This window comes from Nomascus leucogenys, chromosome 21 (genome assembly GCF_006542625.1).
Source record: "Nomascus leucogenys isolate Asia chromosome 21, Asia_NLE_v1, whole genome shotgun sequence".
NCBI classification, from domain to species: Eukaryota; Metazoa; Chordata; class Mammalia; order Primates; family Hylobatidae; genus Nomascus; species Nomascus leucogenys.
In genome coordinates, this window is record NC_044401.1 from 29933448 (window position 1) to 29953176 (window position 19729).

General features: G+C 35.3%; 1 protein-coding gene across 2 annotated transcripts in view; it reads right to left on the reverse strand.

Annotated features, from left to right (window-relative positions):
* The window catches only part of ZNF654 (zinc finger protein 654), a 91246-nt gene that overhangs the window by 10216 nt on the left and 61301 nt on the right, over positions 1–19729 (reverse strand). The window contains exons 4-6 of one of the 2 annotated variants that reach the window (XM_003255064.4): positions 8170–8305; positions 5442–5644; positions 4630–4769 (exon numbers count right to left, since the gene is read on the reverse strand). In XM_003255064.4, the coding sequence (XP_003255112.2) occupies positions 4630–4769; positions 5442–5644; positions 8170–8305 (479 nt within the window). The remainder of the gene's footprint in view (positions 1–4629; positions 4770–5441; positions 5645–8169; positions 8306–19729) is intronic. The other variant, XM_030802236.1, reaches the window with a different exon arrangement.

The following is a 19729-nucleotide window of genomic DNA, read 5'->3' on the forward strand; positions in this document are numbered from 1 at the left end:
GATAGAGCTGATATATTTGGATGTCAGATTTTAGCAAATTAGAATTCTTTAAAACATGTCATAAAAGTGTACAAAGCATCATCATCTAAAAGTATTAAAATAATTAATGAAAATATTTTTTAAAAGTGATGAGCATATACTTTGAGCTCAGCATATTCAGGTATTAAATCTAAGGACAGCTTGATTACCATCATGAGGGTGCACATAGTCTACTCAGACAATACAGAAAACGCAAAACAGAAAATGACAGCAAGCAACATATGAGAAGTAAAAACCAAAATTCCAATTCCATTTCATACTAGCTATTTATTAAGTTTCAGTCCACTACCCCCCTTTTCTTTTTAACTCATACTCTTTTAGAACTCTCACAAGGTTTCATACCTTCCTACCACATCTGTTAGTTTTACTGCTTTCCAGTTTTCATACCTGGGTGTTTCAATTTATATTGCTTTCCATCACCTTAACCCACTCAGAACTAATCATATTCCTGCAAAATTGATAATCTTTTCCTAGATCAGTCAGTGACACTAAACATTCCTCTATTCTGGTCCGGTTCTAACCTGTTTATCTTGCAGTGTCTTTACATTTCAAGTATACTTTTGCTCTCAGCTGTATCATTCTTTCTCAATGTTACCCTTTTAGGCCCTTTAATTTTACACACGTATTTCTACAGTGGTTTCTAACCTGATCTGTTTTCAGCCTCCCTGATCACATTTCATTTAGTGCTTATGCTATAAAGTTAACAGCAATAGAAATGTGGGTTTTAAGAGTTAGGAGTTTCAGGATTTGAATCTTAGGAACTCCTTGCTCTCAGCTAAACTGCTTCATTTATTCTCACTTTTGTTTATGCTGACTGCTGTACTTGGAAAGTACTTCATTCCCAAGATGAGCTTATCTTTCAAAGGCCCTATCAAGTATCTCTTCAGGAAAGCCTTCATGAATACCCCAAACTAAAGTGATACCTACACTTCAGAAAAGATCCCTCTTACTGATTTCATGCCTATCATATACTCCCTTGTTTATATTTTATCGATCGTATTTCCCCAACCATTAATACATTGTAAATATACACAATGACACATTGTTTAGTGGATGCAGTGGCAAGAACATGGAATTGGAAATAAGAGAGACCTACATCTCAATACAGCATTATACACTGATTGGAGTGGCACACCCAGTTCAATGAGCCATGCTTTTCTAGGAAAAGCCCTAAAACACAAAGGCAGAAAACCCGTGGCCATGTCTCCTATGTGACCCTCCTCTGCATTCCCCTTCAGATATTAATTCAGGGGTAGGAAAGTGATCCCAGTCAGGCTAGTCAGAATCTCTGGAATGTTCTCAACTCTAAACTATTAAGCTGGGGGTTTGTTGATGTTCCTGCTGGTCTGCAGCAAGAGAGACTGAAGCCAAATGACAGAAAAGAAACAGATTTTGAAAAACATTAGCAATATCAGTGTCCCTGGTAGCAGTTACCTTTGAGAACCACCTGTGGCCTTCCATGTAGCTTTCATGTAGCTCATACTGCACGCTAAATATTTTCCTATTTAGGCACAGATGCTATCACTTGCAAACTAACTAGTACAAATTCCAACTCCATTTCTTACTAGCTGTATGACTGTTATCTCTTTTATATACGGTTTTCTTATACGTAAAGGTTGGGATTATTCCTTTTCAGCATCTTTATTAAAAGAATTAAGAGAGATAATTGAAACACCTAGGTGAAATGTCTGGCATATACTTCCCCTAAATGTTGAAAGCCTGTAATAGGTACACTGCAATATCCTAATAAGTTTGCCAAGAGAAGGCTACCACTATGGATTTTTACTTTAAAGCAGGCAAAGCAGAAATCTTAGGATAGTGTTATGAATATGAAGCTCCATGTTGATTGGATTTAAAACATGGGATCTGAGATTTTAGTTGTACAGTGGATTCTGAAGGAAAACAAAAAACAACAACAAAAAAATCCTGAAAACCATTGATAGTCTTCTTTTAGAAGACCAAAAGGGCAGGTTTAATGAAGCTTATACATGTTTCCCATTATTCAATGTGTGCATTAGAAAACACGGCACTCATTCAGTGTACAAATACATTTCCCAGGTAACTAGCTAATAAAAGACCCTATTAACTACTAGTATTACCATTAAGTCATCTACTTTCTGAAAAAAGCCTATATAATGAGGTCAGTCACCCTTACAACAATACAGATTTTTTTTTTTCAAACTTGACCCATTTATTTTAAGTAATTTTAATATAGCAGAGGCTGGAAGACTGCCTAAGTTTGAATCCTGGCTTCACTACTTACTAGCTGAATGGCTTGAACACAGTATTGAATGGCTTGAACACAGTATTATTTCCATAAGCTTGTTGGGTTAAATGACATATGCATATATAAAGCAAAGAATATAGGAAACACTCAGCAAATATTTGCAGCTATTATTATTATTAATGATTGTGAAGGAGACATGGGCTTAGCAACTTGCCCCATTGGCTTGGGATACAGCAAAACTGTGGATCTGGTTCTATTCACACAGAGGGGAGATAAATGACAAGCTGACTCATACGCTAGGCCAGGATGAAACGGACAGCACAGACTTTGGAGGCTGAAAAAAAATCCTGCTCATCAAATTACAGTAAAAATTAACTTTTAGAAGGAACCTTAACATGCAGAAATATAGAAAAGAGGTAGAAGAAATAAGAGGGTAGGCCATCAGAACCCACACTATTTAGAAGGAAGGGACAAAAAGAAGGCTAAAGACTCCTTTTTGGTTAGGCAGCTGGAGACACTGAGCTTCTATTCTTAGAAGGTTTCTGTGGCCAGGAGCCGGAAGACAGGCATTATAATATTTAGGTCCTTCCCTAAAGAGTAGAAATGGGTTACCAAGAGAATAAGAAAATAAAATGCTTTTCTGGTTTTTTGTTTTGTTTTGTTTTGTTTTTTTGTGTGTGTGTGTGTGTGTGTATACTTGTTTCTAGTTATTTATGAGTATATTACAATGAAAGAACTAAAGATACCCTGTTTAAATAGTGTGATATAGCTCAGGGCAGAGAACATTCCTATTCCCGTAGGAAAAGATCTATTGTAACTGTGATGACTATTTTCAGTTTCCAAATAACCACATATCAAAAAATGATAATACTTCAAAAATTATAGTTATATGCAGTGTAACAACATTTCAGTGAACAGCAGACTGCGTATACAGCAGTGGTCACATAAGATTATAATATTTTTACTGTACTTTTTCTATATTTAGATATATTTGCATAGACACCATTGTGTTATAATTGCCTACAGCATTCAGTACAGTAACACTGCTGTACAGGTTTGTAGCCTAGGAGCAATAGGCTACGTCATATAGCCTAGACGTGCAGTAGGATATACCATCTAGGTTTGTACCTCTACAATATTCACGCAAGGAAATTGCCTATTGACATATTACTTAGAATATATCCCCATCATTAAGTGCTGCATAACTGTATATAAAGGTGTGTGTATGTCTTACCACTATCTCCTAATCCCTTTCTCTATTTGAAATTCCAATTTACATGATATAATTTTAAATAAAAATTAGCATAATCTAACTAAAGGTATACTGTAACCCCTAGAAAACAAATTTACCTGTTTCCAGATCCAGGTCTCCTGCTAACTAGCTATTTGACTCTTATCTCTGAGTCTGAAGATTTTAATCTATAAAACAAGAATAGGGCCAGGCACAGTGGCTCATGCCTGTAATCCCAGCCCTTTGGGAGGCTGAGGAGGACAGATTTACTTGAGCCCAAGGAGTTTGAAACCAGCTTGGGCAAAATGGTGAATCCCCATCTCTCCAAAAAAAAAAAAAAAAAAAACATTAGCTGGGCGTGGTTGCACACATCTGTAGTCCCAGCTATTGAGGAGGCTGAGGCGGGAAAGTCACTTGAGCCCAGGAAGTTGAGGCTGCAGTGAGCCGTGATTGCACCACTGTATTCTAGACTGAGAGACAGAGTGAAACCCTGTCTCCAAAAAACAAAAACAAAAAATAACCAAGAATATTGAAGTATTATGATTTGCAGATATATGCCGTCAAGCTATTGTTTTAATTTGAGAATTTTAAAAAATGTTTATAGCCCATGATCATTCCAGATTATGTTTAGCAAATAAAAGCTAGTTTTCTGTTAAGAATTAATGAAACAGCAAAGTGGTAAGAGTTGTGTGTATGTGTGTATATGGGTGTACTGGAGCTGAGGAAACAGAAATTCTTAATAGCCTCTGAAGAGTGTTTTTATTTTAGGTACCTAAAAACACTCATATTACATTTTAAATTACATGATTGCTAGGTAAACCTGCTGCTTCCTATATTCTACTAGCAACTTTTAAATGTTTTAAAAACTCAGACTCCAAATTAAAATTTAATTTCAAACCACTGTTTCATTATAGCACATCCCTTAAACATTTACACTATCAGTTTAGTGGCACATTATCATTTTCTTTTTAAAGTCTCTAGTTCTTAGAATCTACTATTGTTCCTTGCACAATCGATTTTTTTTTAAAAGTAGCTTGACATTTTCACACAATGTAAAAAACAAAGTTCAAACTGCAATTTCCTTTCTGTTGCCCATCTTACCATTTCAATTTCTTTATTTACGAACACTTACCAGATACAGTACATATCCCCATTCTGGAGCTGTGGAATAAGAAAGGATTCACAGAGCTGCAAGGCTAACATAGTTTTGCCTTCTTTTTCGGCATTACAGACGATATCAATTCCACTCTTACAATCAGTTTTCAATAAATGCTGTAAGAGGAAAAGAGAAATCAGTTCATATAATTAAAAATATCTAAGAAGCTAGTTGCAATAAATGTTTAAACATTCAAAAGAAATTGCTTAGATTTCTAGTTTTCTTCTACAAAGACAATGATGACTTGTACAGAAATATTTTCATGGTTTCATAGTTTCACTGTACAGCACCTACATTTTACAATGACTACTTTTAATCTCATTAATGTCCACAACCTATAGGTACATATGATCCATATTAGGAAAAGATTAATTCCTTCACCTTAAGAAACAAAATAAACATGAGCATTTTACCTCTAGTACTTTATTTTAAAGGCAAGATCATAATGCTTCTTGGGTTTTTTTTTTTTTTTACTCCTGGCAAGCTGTGAGCTTGTTGACTTTTATTTGACCTCTTCTCCATCACATCAAAAGTGCAATGTGAATAATACTTATTAATGAGTATATTTTATTGATTTCATCATTTGTTAATATCAGATTTTGACTAATTCAACATGACCTTAAGTTATGGTGCCAAAAGAAAACACATCCAGATAATGTAATCCTTAAATCTTTGGCATTACTGTAAAAGGAATTTAACAACAACCATGGGCTACTATTTTTTTTTTGGTTTTTTTTTTTTTTGGTAGGGTTAAAATGGTAATAGGCAAAAATAGTCTCAAACAATACCTCCCGGAATAGCTGATCTTCTACAGGTGACATAAACAGACATGTGAAGAGTGCTTGATGGAAGTATAAGTCTTTACTGATTTCTGGGTGATTTATACAAGATTTAATAAGAGCCATTGCTTCGGGTATGCGTTCACAAGCAATTAGGTATCTGGCACGTAGTTCAAAGAACAGTGGATTTTCAGAACTTAAATATTTGTTCACTATATTAAAAAGAAAACAGACTCTATTACTCTCAAGAAAAGATTCTCTCAAACTTTGTTCTTTGAAACTTTACCACTAAAATATGGTTTCTAATTAGATTTAACTACTTAAATAGCATTTTCCTTAGTAGGAGTTTATTTGTGAAAAGAATATTCAGTTATATGGTTGGAAAAAGGAAAATAAGAGTGACACCAAAACAGTGCTCAAGAAATATTTGTTGATTTCTTCTCAGTCTAAAAAGTAAATAACAGAAACAAAATTTTAAAAGAAAAAAAATTTTCTTCTTTCAGTTCATCAATGTTAAAATATGTTCCAAGTAACATGGGTCTATGTCTTTTTAGTCTAAGATTACATACTTTATCTTCTTACTGCTCAATATTTTCTTTAAGATTAAAAGGCTGAATCCTAATCTGTCACATTAAAACCATGTTAGTTCACATTAATTATAGAGATGTAATCTGAATTAATGAGAAAGCTGAATCACAAGAAAAATATATTTTATTTAAAGATAAAATTAATCCAAAAGTAGTGCCAAATAGGGCTGCCTATTAATATACATTTATGTATCACTAAGGATAATTACTAATTAATACTTTACACAGTTTTAAAATATATAAACACCGTTAGCTACATAAATTTATTTAGACCTAACAACAACCTTATGATGGGTATTATGATACTAGCTTTATAGATTGCAAAACTGAGTCTCAGAGAGGTCAAATGACTTGCCCAAGGACAAATAATTAAGTGGCAGAGCAGGAACTGGAACCCGTATTTTTATAATTTTGAATCCCAGAAGTATTTTAATTACTTATATTTAATCAGTAGCTTCTAAAGTGCTTACAAATGTTTTATTTTGGCTTAAAACTTTGTCTTGCAATTCTGTTTACAATATATGATATGCAAACACTGATTTGTATAGTTAATGCAAAGATAACTTCACTCTGGTCTTTCCCCTAATGATCACCAACTAGAGAAAAGTCAGCCATATCAATGAGGCTCTAGAGCAGCTTTTCCCAAAGTTTGAGGTATGCTAGTATAGGTATCAAAGGAGTATTTATTATTTTAATGTAATTCTCAGCCTAAAAGGCCATCGGCCCTCAGACCAACCAAGAACAGGTTTATTCTAGATCCTACGAGTGAAGCCTAAATCTATCCCTTAAAAGCTCAAACTTTCTTCTCCTCTGTCCTCACTTCTCTTGAAGCTGTCTTTTCTAGCTTCTTCCCCTCTGGGCACATGCATTGTCCTCATAATTTCCTCCAGTCTGTCACCCTCGCCTTCCCTATATTTGACTCTTCATACTTCTTCAGTAATCCAACTCTTCCGCCTCAGCTCCAACTCTCTCCCTTTTCAGTTTTTTTTTTTTTTTTAACTCCCTTTCCAAGATCCACACATCAAACACCAGTGTCCTTTTTACCCCTTGGGTTCTTCATAACACTGTCACATATACCTTAGCCCTATCCACCTAGTCTTATCCCACCTTCACAGCTCCTCCCCCACTTAACTGCATTCACAACCCACCCTAACCCCTTAACCTGTGACTAACAGAAATAACCTGCTCAATAAAATTTGTGGTATGAAATGTCTTTTTCACAAAACCAAGGTCTAACTGGTTCCAGGGTTGGGAGGTCTTGTTTTTTTCCCGTTGGCTGTCTCATAACTAAATTCCATTGGCTCTCTCCACACTTTTAAATGTTTTCTACACTTTTGTGCTTATTCACTGTTACTGAGCTTACATTCTACAGTTTTGGTGATCCAAAATGTTCTGGGGTTCAGGAATAATATGGGGAACATTTTAAAAAAGAATTAACAGCAGTTGACAAAGCCTCCTGCCTTGAAAGGAAATTCTGGCCTACAAAGGACCACTGTTAAATCAGATTGGACAGGAGGTGATATCAAAGAAATATGCAGGTAGTAAGGGTATGAGACAAAACTTCTAATGCATGAAGTTTGGGAAATACTGCTCTAGAATTCAAATTTATTCATTCAGTTAGTCACTTACTCACTCACACATTCATCATGTGGTCATTCATTCAATCAACAAATACTTATATTAAGCATCTACTCTGTACCAAGCACTGGGCTAGCTATAGGATATGCAGTAGTAGTGACAAAAATTCAGAGTTCCAGCCCTCATTAAGTTTCCTGTGTAAGGGAAGGGAGATTCCATGTGCTTTCATGAAAAGCAGATTTTTTGTTTCTTTAAAAAAAAAAAAAAAAGTTCCTACTTAAATAAATTTTAAAAATATAACTGAAGTGACAAAAATACACTCTCTGCAAATAACATCTAGTAGATGTGTTACCACTGAGAATTTCCATTACAAGAAATAAATGTACTGATCCGGGTGTCAGAAGTCACTTTGGGCCAGGTTAGAAAAACAAACACTTTTCATGTGAAAATACATCACTCCCATTATTCAGTATTATAAAATGAAGAAAAATCACTATTACTGCTCTAGTTAGTAAAGGAAAGTGTATTTGCTTCTCACAAATGTTGGTTTGATTTTGAATCTCCTGAAGTACCTATCTCCTGAGATGCTGGCTGAGCTTTAAGGACAGCTTGCAACACTGGATCTTCCCATGGGCCACCATCTCTAATGATTCGAGTCACCAGTTCCAGATTCACATTTCCATATCTGCGGAGGTGATTCTGGCATTCCTAGGAGAGAAAAATCATTTTGGCTCTGTGAATTTAAAGGGGTTAAAAACTAAACTTGATCATCATTGTCAATAAAATGACTGATGGCCAGTGAGGCAGCTATTAAACTATAAAAGAGAAAGGGTTACTACTGTAACCTAAGTAGGGTGTCGAAACCCCATGAACACAAATAGGCTTTAATGCCAAAGGTTATACAGCAGTATCTGTATATTGGACTTAGAAAATCCCAAACAGGGATGACGTGTAACCTAAAGGACACATCATTTCTAGGAAAAGAACCAGGTTGCAAAAAACTGAAATTTAAATGTTCAGTTAAATTTATATAAAGGTTCATAAAGTTCCTCTTAACAATGGCAGGCAAGAGCCTGACAAGAAAAAGAGAGTGTGGTAGGGCAGGGGGCGTGGGGTGCCTGCTAAATGTAAAGTCTCTCTCTGGCTGGCAGGTAGACAAAAGTCTCCTGTCCTGATCCCAAATATATAATCTAAGTCGTGGTAGAAGGCTGGAAGATGGAGATTCTGTTTCCCTTTGTTGGATAATTAGATTTGCAGTTTTGGGATTAAAAAAATGACAGGTTAAAGAAATAAATCTATAAATAAGTAAATCCAACCTCTACTTTGCTTTAGATTTAAGATAAAGATGTATTGTTAAGTTGGGCAATAGTTGTGAATTTGTCCATACATTTTCTGGGTTTTTAAAAAAAGATATTTGAAATGTTTTTCAGAGAATCTGCTTGGACTTGTCATTATAACATGAAATTTGTAACAAGTTTGTAAGCAATGAATCTTAGTTTACTGAATTTATAAATCTCTTTTATTAGATTTAGATTTATAAGATCTGTTTAGTTTGATTATGCTTTTTGATTCATTACATCCTTTGTTAGATTTTTTTTTTTTTTTTTTTTTTTTTGAGATGGAGTCTCACTTTGATGCCCAGGCTGGAGTGCAGTGGCGCGATCTTGGCGCACTGCAACCTCTGCCTCCCGGGTTCAAGCGATTCTCCTGCCTCAGCCTCCCGAGTAGCTGGGACTACAGGCACCGTGTCACTATGCCCAGCTAATTTTTTGTATTTTTAGTAGAGACAGGGTTTCACCATGTTAGCCAGCATAGTCTCAATCTCTTGACCTCATGATCCGCCTGCCTCGGCCTCCCAAAGTGCTGGGATTACAGGCGTGAGCCACCGTGTCCCGCCAAGGTATTGTTTTTTAAAATGGTTCAGAGAATCGAATTTGACAATTTAAAAAGATTAACTGAATATCTAGTAAAAGTATTATTTTCAAAAATGCATAAATAGAGCTTAAAGCGTTAAGAAAAAAACTAGATGTAGAAACTGGCAATGTTAAAAAAAAAACTGAGTATTGTACATCAATCAAAACACAAGCAATTGCCAGAATTTAATTCTGTGCTCACAAAATCTCTCAGATATTAAAAACTTAGTAGCAGTTATAAAGCAAAGCTTCAGAATTTAAAAAACGTATCTTCAGAAATGTTACTTATTAGATGAATCAAGGCTAGATATTCAAACACTTTGCTTTTATTAAACTGTCATATTTTTTCATAATTTGCTGAGATTATAAACTGATTTATATATGCCACATTGCATTCCTGGTTAAAATATACAAAAGAGGTTTTACTTGTTTTATGAGAGAAGAAAGTAGTAGAAGAAATCAAGTTTTAAAATAAAGAATCATTCAGTCCAGTCAAAACATCACTTATAAATAGTCAAACATTATGAAAATAAATATCTTCTAAAAGTTATTTAAGGTTGGTCCCAAATTAAGCAATCAAGCAAACAAAAATCCTACAAACAATGGGCAAGTTACTTAACCTCTCTGCTCTATCAGTCAATTCCTCTGTAAAATGGATACTAAAACACCTACTTCATAGGATTGTTGTGAGGATGAAGTAATAATATACAGTACTGGAAAGTGCCTGGAACAGTGCCTGGTACCTAGTAAGCGCTCAAAAGACATTAACTATTATTTCTTCTAGTATTTTAACAGTTTGAATAAATATTTTATTTTAGGGCATCTAATTTCCTTGACATGAAATTTCTGCATTTCCACATGTCAGCATGTTAAAGCATTCATTAAATATGGGGTAAATATAAAGGTATTGATCAGCCATGAATTTAACATACATGGAACACTGTAATGATTCTTAGCAACAGCTTCATGGGTAAAAACAATGATCAACTGAAACCTCCCAAGGTAAGCAAGGTAGCAAGCTCCCAAATTACTCTAGACATACAGATTACTGCCCCAAAAATTCAACTACTGTAAGCTAGCTTTTGGTCCAATCAAAGCACGAGAAATAAGGTAAGTTGGACACTAGTCCCTGAGTCATTGGTGAGCTTAGCTCTGCTGCTCAGTCCTGGGACAATCCATCTTTCTAGTTGTCTAAGGATAGGTGAGGCATCAGTCAGTACTATGGGACTTAGAACTGGACTTAGGACTAAGTCAAGATGTATTTCCAACTTCCTAAAGTTGGCTGAAAATAAGAAACACTTGGAGCTCTTTTTAAAAAACAGATTCCTAGTACCTAATTTAGACCTACTGAATCAGAATTTCTAGGGGAAAGCCCTGATAATTTGAATATTTAACAACTCCCACCCACAGGCAACTTTGGGACACTTTTAAAATTATACCTCCCACATTTAGTGTATACTCCCATAAATGATTACATTATGAATTATATACTTGACTCTTGCCGATCTTTGTTAAAAATTAGTAAACTAGCTTCCAGTCATTTTTCTAAGATAAAAATTAATTATAAATGGTGTTTTTGTGTATGTACACTTTGTGGGTCAAAAATACCATATTTTGGAGACCACTCTTATGGAAAACAGCTGAGGATAGGAAACAGATGAAATAAAGATTTCATTTTGGTCTATTTAAAAAGACAAGAAATAAAGATTTCATTTTGATCTATTTAAAAAGACAAAGGAAGAAAGAACAATAAGCTTACAAGTATTTTTTGGCTCCTCGTTCCTTAAATAGAATAGTGGCTTTTTTTTGGATGATATTCAATTTAACACCTCCAAAGTGAATAAGGAAGCACTTAAATTACTGTAGAATTCACAACTTATTCTCTCCTAGGGTATATATACACATTGTATTTTTCTTTTCTTTTCTTTTCTTTTTTTTTTTTTTTTTTTTTTTTTTTTTTTTTTGGGACTCAGAGTCTCACTCTGTCGCCCAGGCTGGAGTGCAATGGTGCGACCTTGGCTCACTGCAACCTTGGCCTCCCAGGTTCAAGTGTTTCTCCTGCCTCACCCTCCAGAGTAGCTGAGATTACAGGTGCTGCCCACCACGCCTAGCTAATTTTTGTATTATTAGTAGAGACAGGGTTTCACCATGTTGGCCAGGCTGGTATCGAACTCCTCACCTCAGGTGATCTGCCCACCTCGGTTTCCCAAAGTGCTGGGATTACAGGCGTGAGCCACCATACCCAGCCGTACATATTGTATTTTTCTAGAATATTAAATAATAAATTGTGCCTCTATATTAACTTAATCCTTTATTAAGTCATCAGTCTACTATTATGGATGCCCACATTACACTGTGCTAAATATAATCCCCTTAATTACTTCCATTCAACTTTGTGTCTTGGCCAAAGGTAGAGAGAAAATACAACTCCCTCACTTCTTTCAGAATCCATTTCTTAATGTTTTACTCCAAAAGGAAGATTTCTTTTCCCTGAACTGGTTGCCATTTTAGAGAAGGCACCTACAACATGTGTCTGTGAAGCTATGGATCAGTGTTCTGGCCATTCTACATAATTGGTCTGGATCCGTCAGCAGTTTATCATAGGATGAAATCTCAAATTTAAGGACTTCTGGACTTACCTGCCTACTCATTCATCTATTGCACATCATGAATCCTTTTCTTCAGTCTGGTCTCTTCCACATCTCCCAAAATTCACCTTGTCTTTTCTTGTCTATGCCATTTCTCATGTCATTCTCCTACAACTTCCATAAATGTATCTAAATCCTATCTTTACACAATCCCACTTTCCCCAAGAAGCTTCTGCTAGCTACCTTAATCCATAATAAACTTAATTTCTTCTCCTGCCATACTGAACATTTGTGCTACATTATTATGTAAGAGGAAGACCTTGCATTACTATCTTAAGTGTTGACATCTTCTTAGGTGGTTAAAAGTTTTTTCAAACAGAGACAGGAAAGGAAAGGTGTGCCAGAGAAGATACATTCTCAATACTAAGTAACTTTTTAATCAAAATAGGGTTTTATGGAAATCTGTGTAAATGGAAGCACTATGGAGTCTGAATGAAATGAAGATTCCAGAATAAAGCTACAGAACACCACCTATCCAACTCACTCATAAGCAAGTTACTGCAGCAAATTAAGACAAAAATGTAAAAGGTCTTCAATATGGTTAATATTATAAAAACATAATCTTTGAAATACAGTAGTCTTTATAATACTTTGAAATGAGATAAGAATAATCATAAATCTTATTACATGTTCATTGGTTATCTCATAGCAAAGCACTTCATAAAGTTATAAAATTTAAGGATGTTATGCATTTTTCCTTTACAAAAAGGCAATCATGTTTAATTTGCCATTCTTTTTTTATGACAGATTCCTGAGGAATATTTACCTGGTATTTTCAAAAATTAATCATTCTGAGCTTGCCCATATAAAATAAAGGGGACAGTTATAACAATGAAAGAAGTTACTGTTTGTCAATAGAAAGTTTTTACAAAGAAAATGATTTAAAATGAACGTTTGAGGCCGGGCGCAGTGGCTCACGCTTGTAATCCCAGCACTTTGGGAGGCCGAGGTGGGCGGATCACGAGGTCAGGAGATTGAGACCACGGTGAAACCCCGTCTCTACTAAAAATACAAAAAAATTAGCCGGGCGTGGTGGCGGGCGCCTGTAGTCCCAGCTACTTGGAGAGGCTGAGGCAGGAGAATGGCGTGAACCCGGGAGGCGGAGCTTGCAGTGAGCCGAGATTGCGCCACTGCACTCCACCTGGGCGACAGAGCGAGACTCCGTCTCAAAAAATAAAAATAAAAATAAAAATAAAATGAACATTTGGAAGTATTTATTACATGATTGCTGTTGCCAAAAATCAGTATGTCACCTATAATGCTTCTATTATGCCATTTAAAAACTTAAGAATTTTCTGTTGAAAAAATTTTCAACTGGAACATTTTAATGAGTTTTTAATTCATTGTTAAAAGTGGTTAGTATTAAAGAAAACATGGATTGACTTTAGGAATACAAATTCGGTAGTCAAATTTTGCATAATTCACGGAAGGCATTTTAAACCGGGCATCATGATTCAGAAAAGAAAATTTTCTTTTTTTTAATTTTGCTCATTTTTGTTTGGATTTATTATTTATTTTACTTTAAGTTCGGGGATACATGTGCTGAATATACAGGTTTGTTGCATAGGTATACACGTACCATGGTGGTTTTCTGCACCTATCAACCCATCACCTAGGTTTTAAGCACCCACATGCATTAGGTACTTGTCCTAATGCTCAGACAAGAAAATTTTCTATCAAAAGTATCCTTTTAACTTATGACCAAGCATCGAAGTAAACTGAACCTAAAATCAGACTTTGAATTACTATATCACTGTGATACAGTAATTTTGAAAATTTTTCAAAAATACGCTATAATCACATTAATGTCACTGACTTTATACTGTTGAATTTAAAACATTATTTTAGTTTTATCCTTTTTATTTTTTATTTTTTTTTTATTATACTTTAGGGTTTTAGGGTACATGTGCACAATGTGCAGGTCTGTCACACATGTATCCATGTGCCATGTTGATTTCCTGCACCCATCAACTCGTCATCCAGCATCAGGTGTATCTCCTAATGCCGTCCCTCCCCCCTCCCCCCACCCCACAACAGTCCCCGGAGTGTGATGTTCCCCTTCCTGTGTCCATGAGCTCTCACCGTTCAACTCCCACCCATGAGAGAGAACATGCGGTGCTTGGTTTTTTGTCCCCGCGACAGTTCTTTTGTTTTATAACGTATATAGTATGAGTACATGTGCATAAGTAATATACGCATAAAGGGGATAAGTGCTCAAATGTATTTTAAAAACTGTATGGTGTATCAGAAGTCTGGAGACCCTGGTCTTAGGTATTATTTGTTTTTATATTTGTGTTTGGGGCTGAATATAAAACTCATGTTTGTCTTCTATTGATTATCATGTCAATTTTCTTCACCATCTCCTGATTTGCTTCTTCCTTGCCATTTCTACAGTTACCATTGTAGTCTAGGCCTTTATCGACTACCACTCAGATCACCAAACTAAAGTTTCTTCATCCCTCCCCATCCCTAATAAAACAGTCTTTAGAAGGTTTTAAAAGCTTAGACAATAAAGCTCTCAAGATAGCAGTATAAATAAAACATTTAAACCTGTTCTTTTGCCATATACATTACTGTAAACATATGAGCATATCTTTATAATAGATTAGGGAATATGGCATAGAAAGAATTAGAATGCTGGGTTAAGAGTAAGACTTAGGCCCTCATTCTGCTTCTATAAACCTCAACTCTGTTGTGGCTTAATTTTCAGATATGTAAAATAAGGGAATTGGATTAATAATTTTTAAGATGACTCTCAGTCTCAAAATTATAAAAACGTATGAATGCCTATAAGTTACATTATTTGATTTTTTTAAAATAAGTAGCATTATGTATTTATTGAGCTATTTAAGGATATCCTTTTTGGGACTTGAAAAAAAGAATATTTAAAATATGAATATTCCTTGTTTAATAAGTAAAAAGTAATAAATGTACATGCTACTTTTAATTAGCAGAGTTTTATCTGAAGAGGAAGCCAATCATAACTACAGTAAAACCATCAACTAACAGCATAGTCATATTTCAAAATTAGTTGGTAGTTGCCATGCTAATGGAAGTACAACCCTATCATTAGCATTTTAAAATAAGTAATGAATTAATATGGCTACCATATTAATTGTCACTGTTCTAACTACTGTCATCATCCTAACACAGGCCTTGAAGCAGAATTAAGGTGCATGCAAGATTTTTTGAGCACAGGTTTGCATACAAAAAAATAAATATAAAATTTGATTTAGCAGAAAGAACATTAGAGTCAGTCAAGGGAACAGGTCACAGTGCTGCCTAAGCTACAAAGTGGGCTAGTTAGTCTCCAATAATTATTGTTTAAAGGATGAATGAATGAATCTCTCTGGTCCTTAGTTTCATCACTTATTTAAAAATGAGATTGAACTTAATGCCCTGTGCAGTTCCTTACAGCTTAAATTTTCTATAATATATTTTATCCGGGAAAATATAAATTGCTTCAAGCACCAATACACTGAGAATTCTAGTTATTATGTATTAGGACACTCTACATGATCTTTCAGTGAACAATGAATGCTTTAATGTGTTCTCAGAGCTAGTTTCAAAGTGTTAATCCTATCACTGATTTTAAAAGCACTTACATGCCTACTCTTGACAACACTAGACTGCAAGATGCTCACAATCTGCTTATGGTTGGATGCTATGTGTGAATAACTACCAATACACAATGCTTAATACCCTCTCCTGAAATGACTGTTCTATGTCATTATTCCCATGTCAAGGTATACTGACTGGCCTTTCCTGAAATATATTCAATTTATTGACACTGACAGTCCTAACTTTTGGAAGCTTGATCTCGATCCCTTTGGCTTAACCTGTCTGAAGTTTATGTATTGCAAATTTTGTTTTAAATAACTCTGGCTCTTGTTCCTCTTCAAAATAATTATACAAGTTCAACAGTTGAAGTAAGGTGTTTCTTTCTTAAACAGAAGATTATTTTGAAAAAACACAAAGTGAAAATCTTCTTGACATAGTGATACATGAATTATTAAACAGGATCAACTATTTCAAATAGATAAAAGCCAATGGAAAAATATCAAGGCTTATCTAAGAAAAATTATGTAAGAAATACAATCTTCACAAAATGATTTCAGAATCTGAAACTTTAACATCAGTCCTTTCCTCTCCCAATGATAAATGTATGGTACATTTGTCAAATATGTTTCTTTCATAGATAGTGAAATCTTTTCCCTTATACTTTTTCTCACAGTTGAGCATATTTCAACTTTCATTTTTTCTGCATGTTGTCAAAGTAGACTCCACAAATAAATGTTTGATGTTTTTGTTCCACCAATACATTTACTGATTCATCCTCCACCTGACTTTGCAAGGTGGTAACCAATGGACTATGAAATAAACGGTTTTAGACAATACACCTATTTTTTTGTGCGTGTGGGGGGTACTGTTTTTTAAAAGGTGATTAGGAAAGGATGTTACAACAAAAAGGATCATTTTTTCTTTAAAAAAATGAACCTAATTAATTTTCTTTAAAAAATCCATTACTGTGGATTATATACACTCATTCCTAATTCTGGTTTTTAGGAATTTTCCTGTCCCTTACCCTAAATTGAAACTTGCCAACCAACAATTCCATTGATGTACACAGTGGCCTCTACTGCTTCAATCTTTTTTATTTCTAATTGGCAAATAAGAATTATATGTATTTACAGTGTACATACAATGTGATGTTTTGATATATGTATACACTGTAAAATAATTACCACAACCAAGCTAATTAACATATTCATCACCTCACATAACTTATTTTTTTTTTGTAGTGAGAACACTTAAGATTTATTACCAGAGTAGTTTTTGAATGTACAATACATTACTATTAACCATAATAACCTTGCTGTACAATAGATCCCCAGAATTTATTCATCCTGTCTAACTAAAACTTTGTCCTCTTTAACCAACATCTCTCCATCCACTGCGTCCTTCAGTCCCTGGTAACCACCATTCTACTCTTGCTTCTGTGAGTTCAACATTTTTACACTCTACATGTAAGTGAGATCATACAGTATTTATCTTTCTGTGCCCAGATTATTTCACTTAGCATAATATCCTCCAGCTTATCCATGTTGTTGTAAATGACAAGATTGCCTTCTTTAAGATGAAACAGTATTTCACTCTGTGTGTGTCTGTGTATAGTATGTACACACACACTCATCTCATACCAGATTTTTAAATATCTATTCATTTATTGATGGACACAGATTGATTCCAATGCTGCAATAGACACAGGAATGCAGGTTATCTCTTTCACATACTGATTTCCTCTTTTTTGAATATATACCCAGTAGTAGGATTGCTGGATTATATGGTAGCTCTATTTTTAATTTTTTGGAAGAAACTCCATACTAGTTTCTATAGTAACTCTACTAACTTACATTCCCATCTACAATGTAGAAGAGTTCCCTTTTCTCCACACCTCAACAATACTTGTTATATCTTGTTTTTTTTATAATAGCCATTCTGGTTTTTTTTCAGACAGAGTCTCGCTCTGTCACCCAAGCTGGAGTACTGTGATGTGATCTTGGCTCACTGCAACCTCTGCCTCCTGGGTTCAAGCGATTCTCCTGCCTCAGCCTCCTGAGTGGCTGGGATTACAGGTGTGTGCCACCACGCCTGGCTAATTTTTGTTATTTTTAGTAGAGACAGGGTTTCACCATGCTGGTCTGGCTGGTCTCGAACTCCTGACCTTGTGATCCGCCCGCCTTGCCCTCCCTCCCAAAGTGCTGAAATTACAGGCATGAGCTACCACACCCAGCCTTTTATAATAGCCATTCTAACAGATGTGAGATGACATCTCACTGTAGTTTTTATTTGAATTTTTCTGATGATTAGTAATCATGAGCATTTTTTTCATATACCTGTAGCCATTTATATGTCTTTTTTTTTTTTTTTTTTTTTTTTAACTTTAAGTTCTGGGACATTTATGCGGCCAAAAAACATATGAAAAAAATCTCAACATCACTGATCATCAGAGAAATGCAAATCAAAACCACAATAAGATACCATTTCACACCAGTCAGAATGGTGATTATTAAAAGGTCAAGAAACAACAGATGCTGGCAAGGCTGTGGAAAGATAGGAAAGCTTTTACACTGTTGGTGTGAATGTAAACTAGTTCAACCATTGTGGAAGACAGTGTGGTGATTCCTCAAGGATCTAGAACCAGAAATACCAATTGACCCAGCAATCCCATTACTGAGTATAAACCCAAAGGAATATAAATCATTCTACTATAAAGACACATGCACATGTGTGTTTACTGCAGCACTGTTTACACTAGCAAAGACATGGAACCAACCCAAATGCTCATCAATGATAGACTGGATAAAGAAAATGTGGTACATCTATACCAAGGAATACTATGCAGCCATAAAAAGGAATGAGATCACGTCCTTTGCAGGAACATGGATGAAGCTGGAAGCCATCATCCTCAGCAAACTAACACAGGGACAGAAAACCAAACACCGCATGTTATCATTCATAAGTGAGAGTTGAATAATGTGAACACATGGACGCACAGAGGGGAACAACACACACCAGGGCCAGTCGGGGGTTGGGGGGCTGAGGGGAAAGATAGCATTAGGAAAAACAGCTAATGTATGCGAGGCTTAAAACCTAGATGACAGGTTGATAGGTGCAGCAAACCACCATGGCACATGTACACCTATGTAACATGTACATGTTTTGCACTTGTATCCCGGAACTTAAAGTATTTTTGTTTTTTTAAAGTTCAGAAAGGATGATACATCACTAAAAGAAATTTTTTAAAAAGAGGGGAATGCCTAAACTTCAGAAATGACTGTGGATTTATTTATCTTTCATTTGTTTGGCAAACATTTATATCGTACTAAGGGATTAAGACTACTAGTATTGGAGACACAAGGATGTGAAAATCAGTTTCCGCCCACTGGATCGAATGTTGTAGTGAAAGACACATCTAACCACAAATAGAATACTTGAGGATTAGTGCTTTGTAAGTAATGGTGGAAAAACTTAGGGGGGAAAAGTCACACACGGTCAAAGTGCAGTTGAGTAGACCCAGGAGAGAACTATTTGAGCAGAAAATATGGTAGCACAGTTTTGAAAATTTGCTCAAAAAATGCTTTGCTATTAAGCTGATATGGTTGTTTTCTTTTAATGCCTTTTAGCTAGCACTACAAAGGTTGCTGTGACTACCAAGATTAGGACCTTCCCAAATTAAGTCTTTGGGAAACTTATTCCAAGTACTCTAGAGAAGGGCCATGGTCCAGGTTTTGAGGTTTTAGTGGAAAGTCAGTAGTTCTAAACGTCTTCATCTTAGCTAAAAATAATAAAATCTGGGAGGTTTGCTGGTTTATGATGACTATACACTCTTATTTCTTAAGGGAGATCAACACTTGCCCCACAAAGCAGGGTGGGCTTTTCAACTCCTTTCATGTGGCTGGCTCTTCTACCTTTGATGATTTTTTCCACTTCTCCTATGGTATATTACGCAGTGAGATAGCCTTGAGCCTCCTGCTTGGGACATGATATCCCACACCACCTCCTAAATC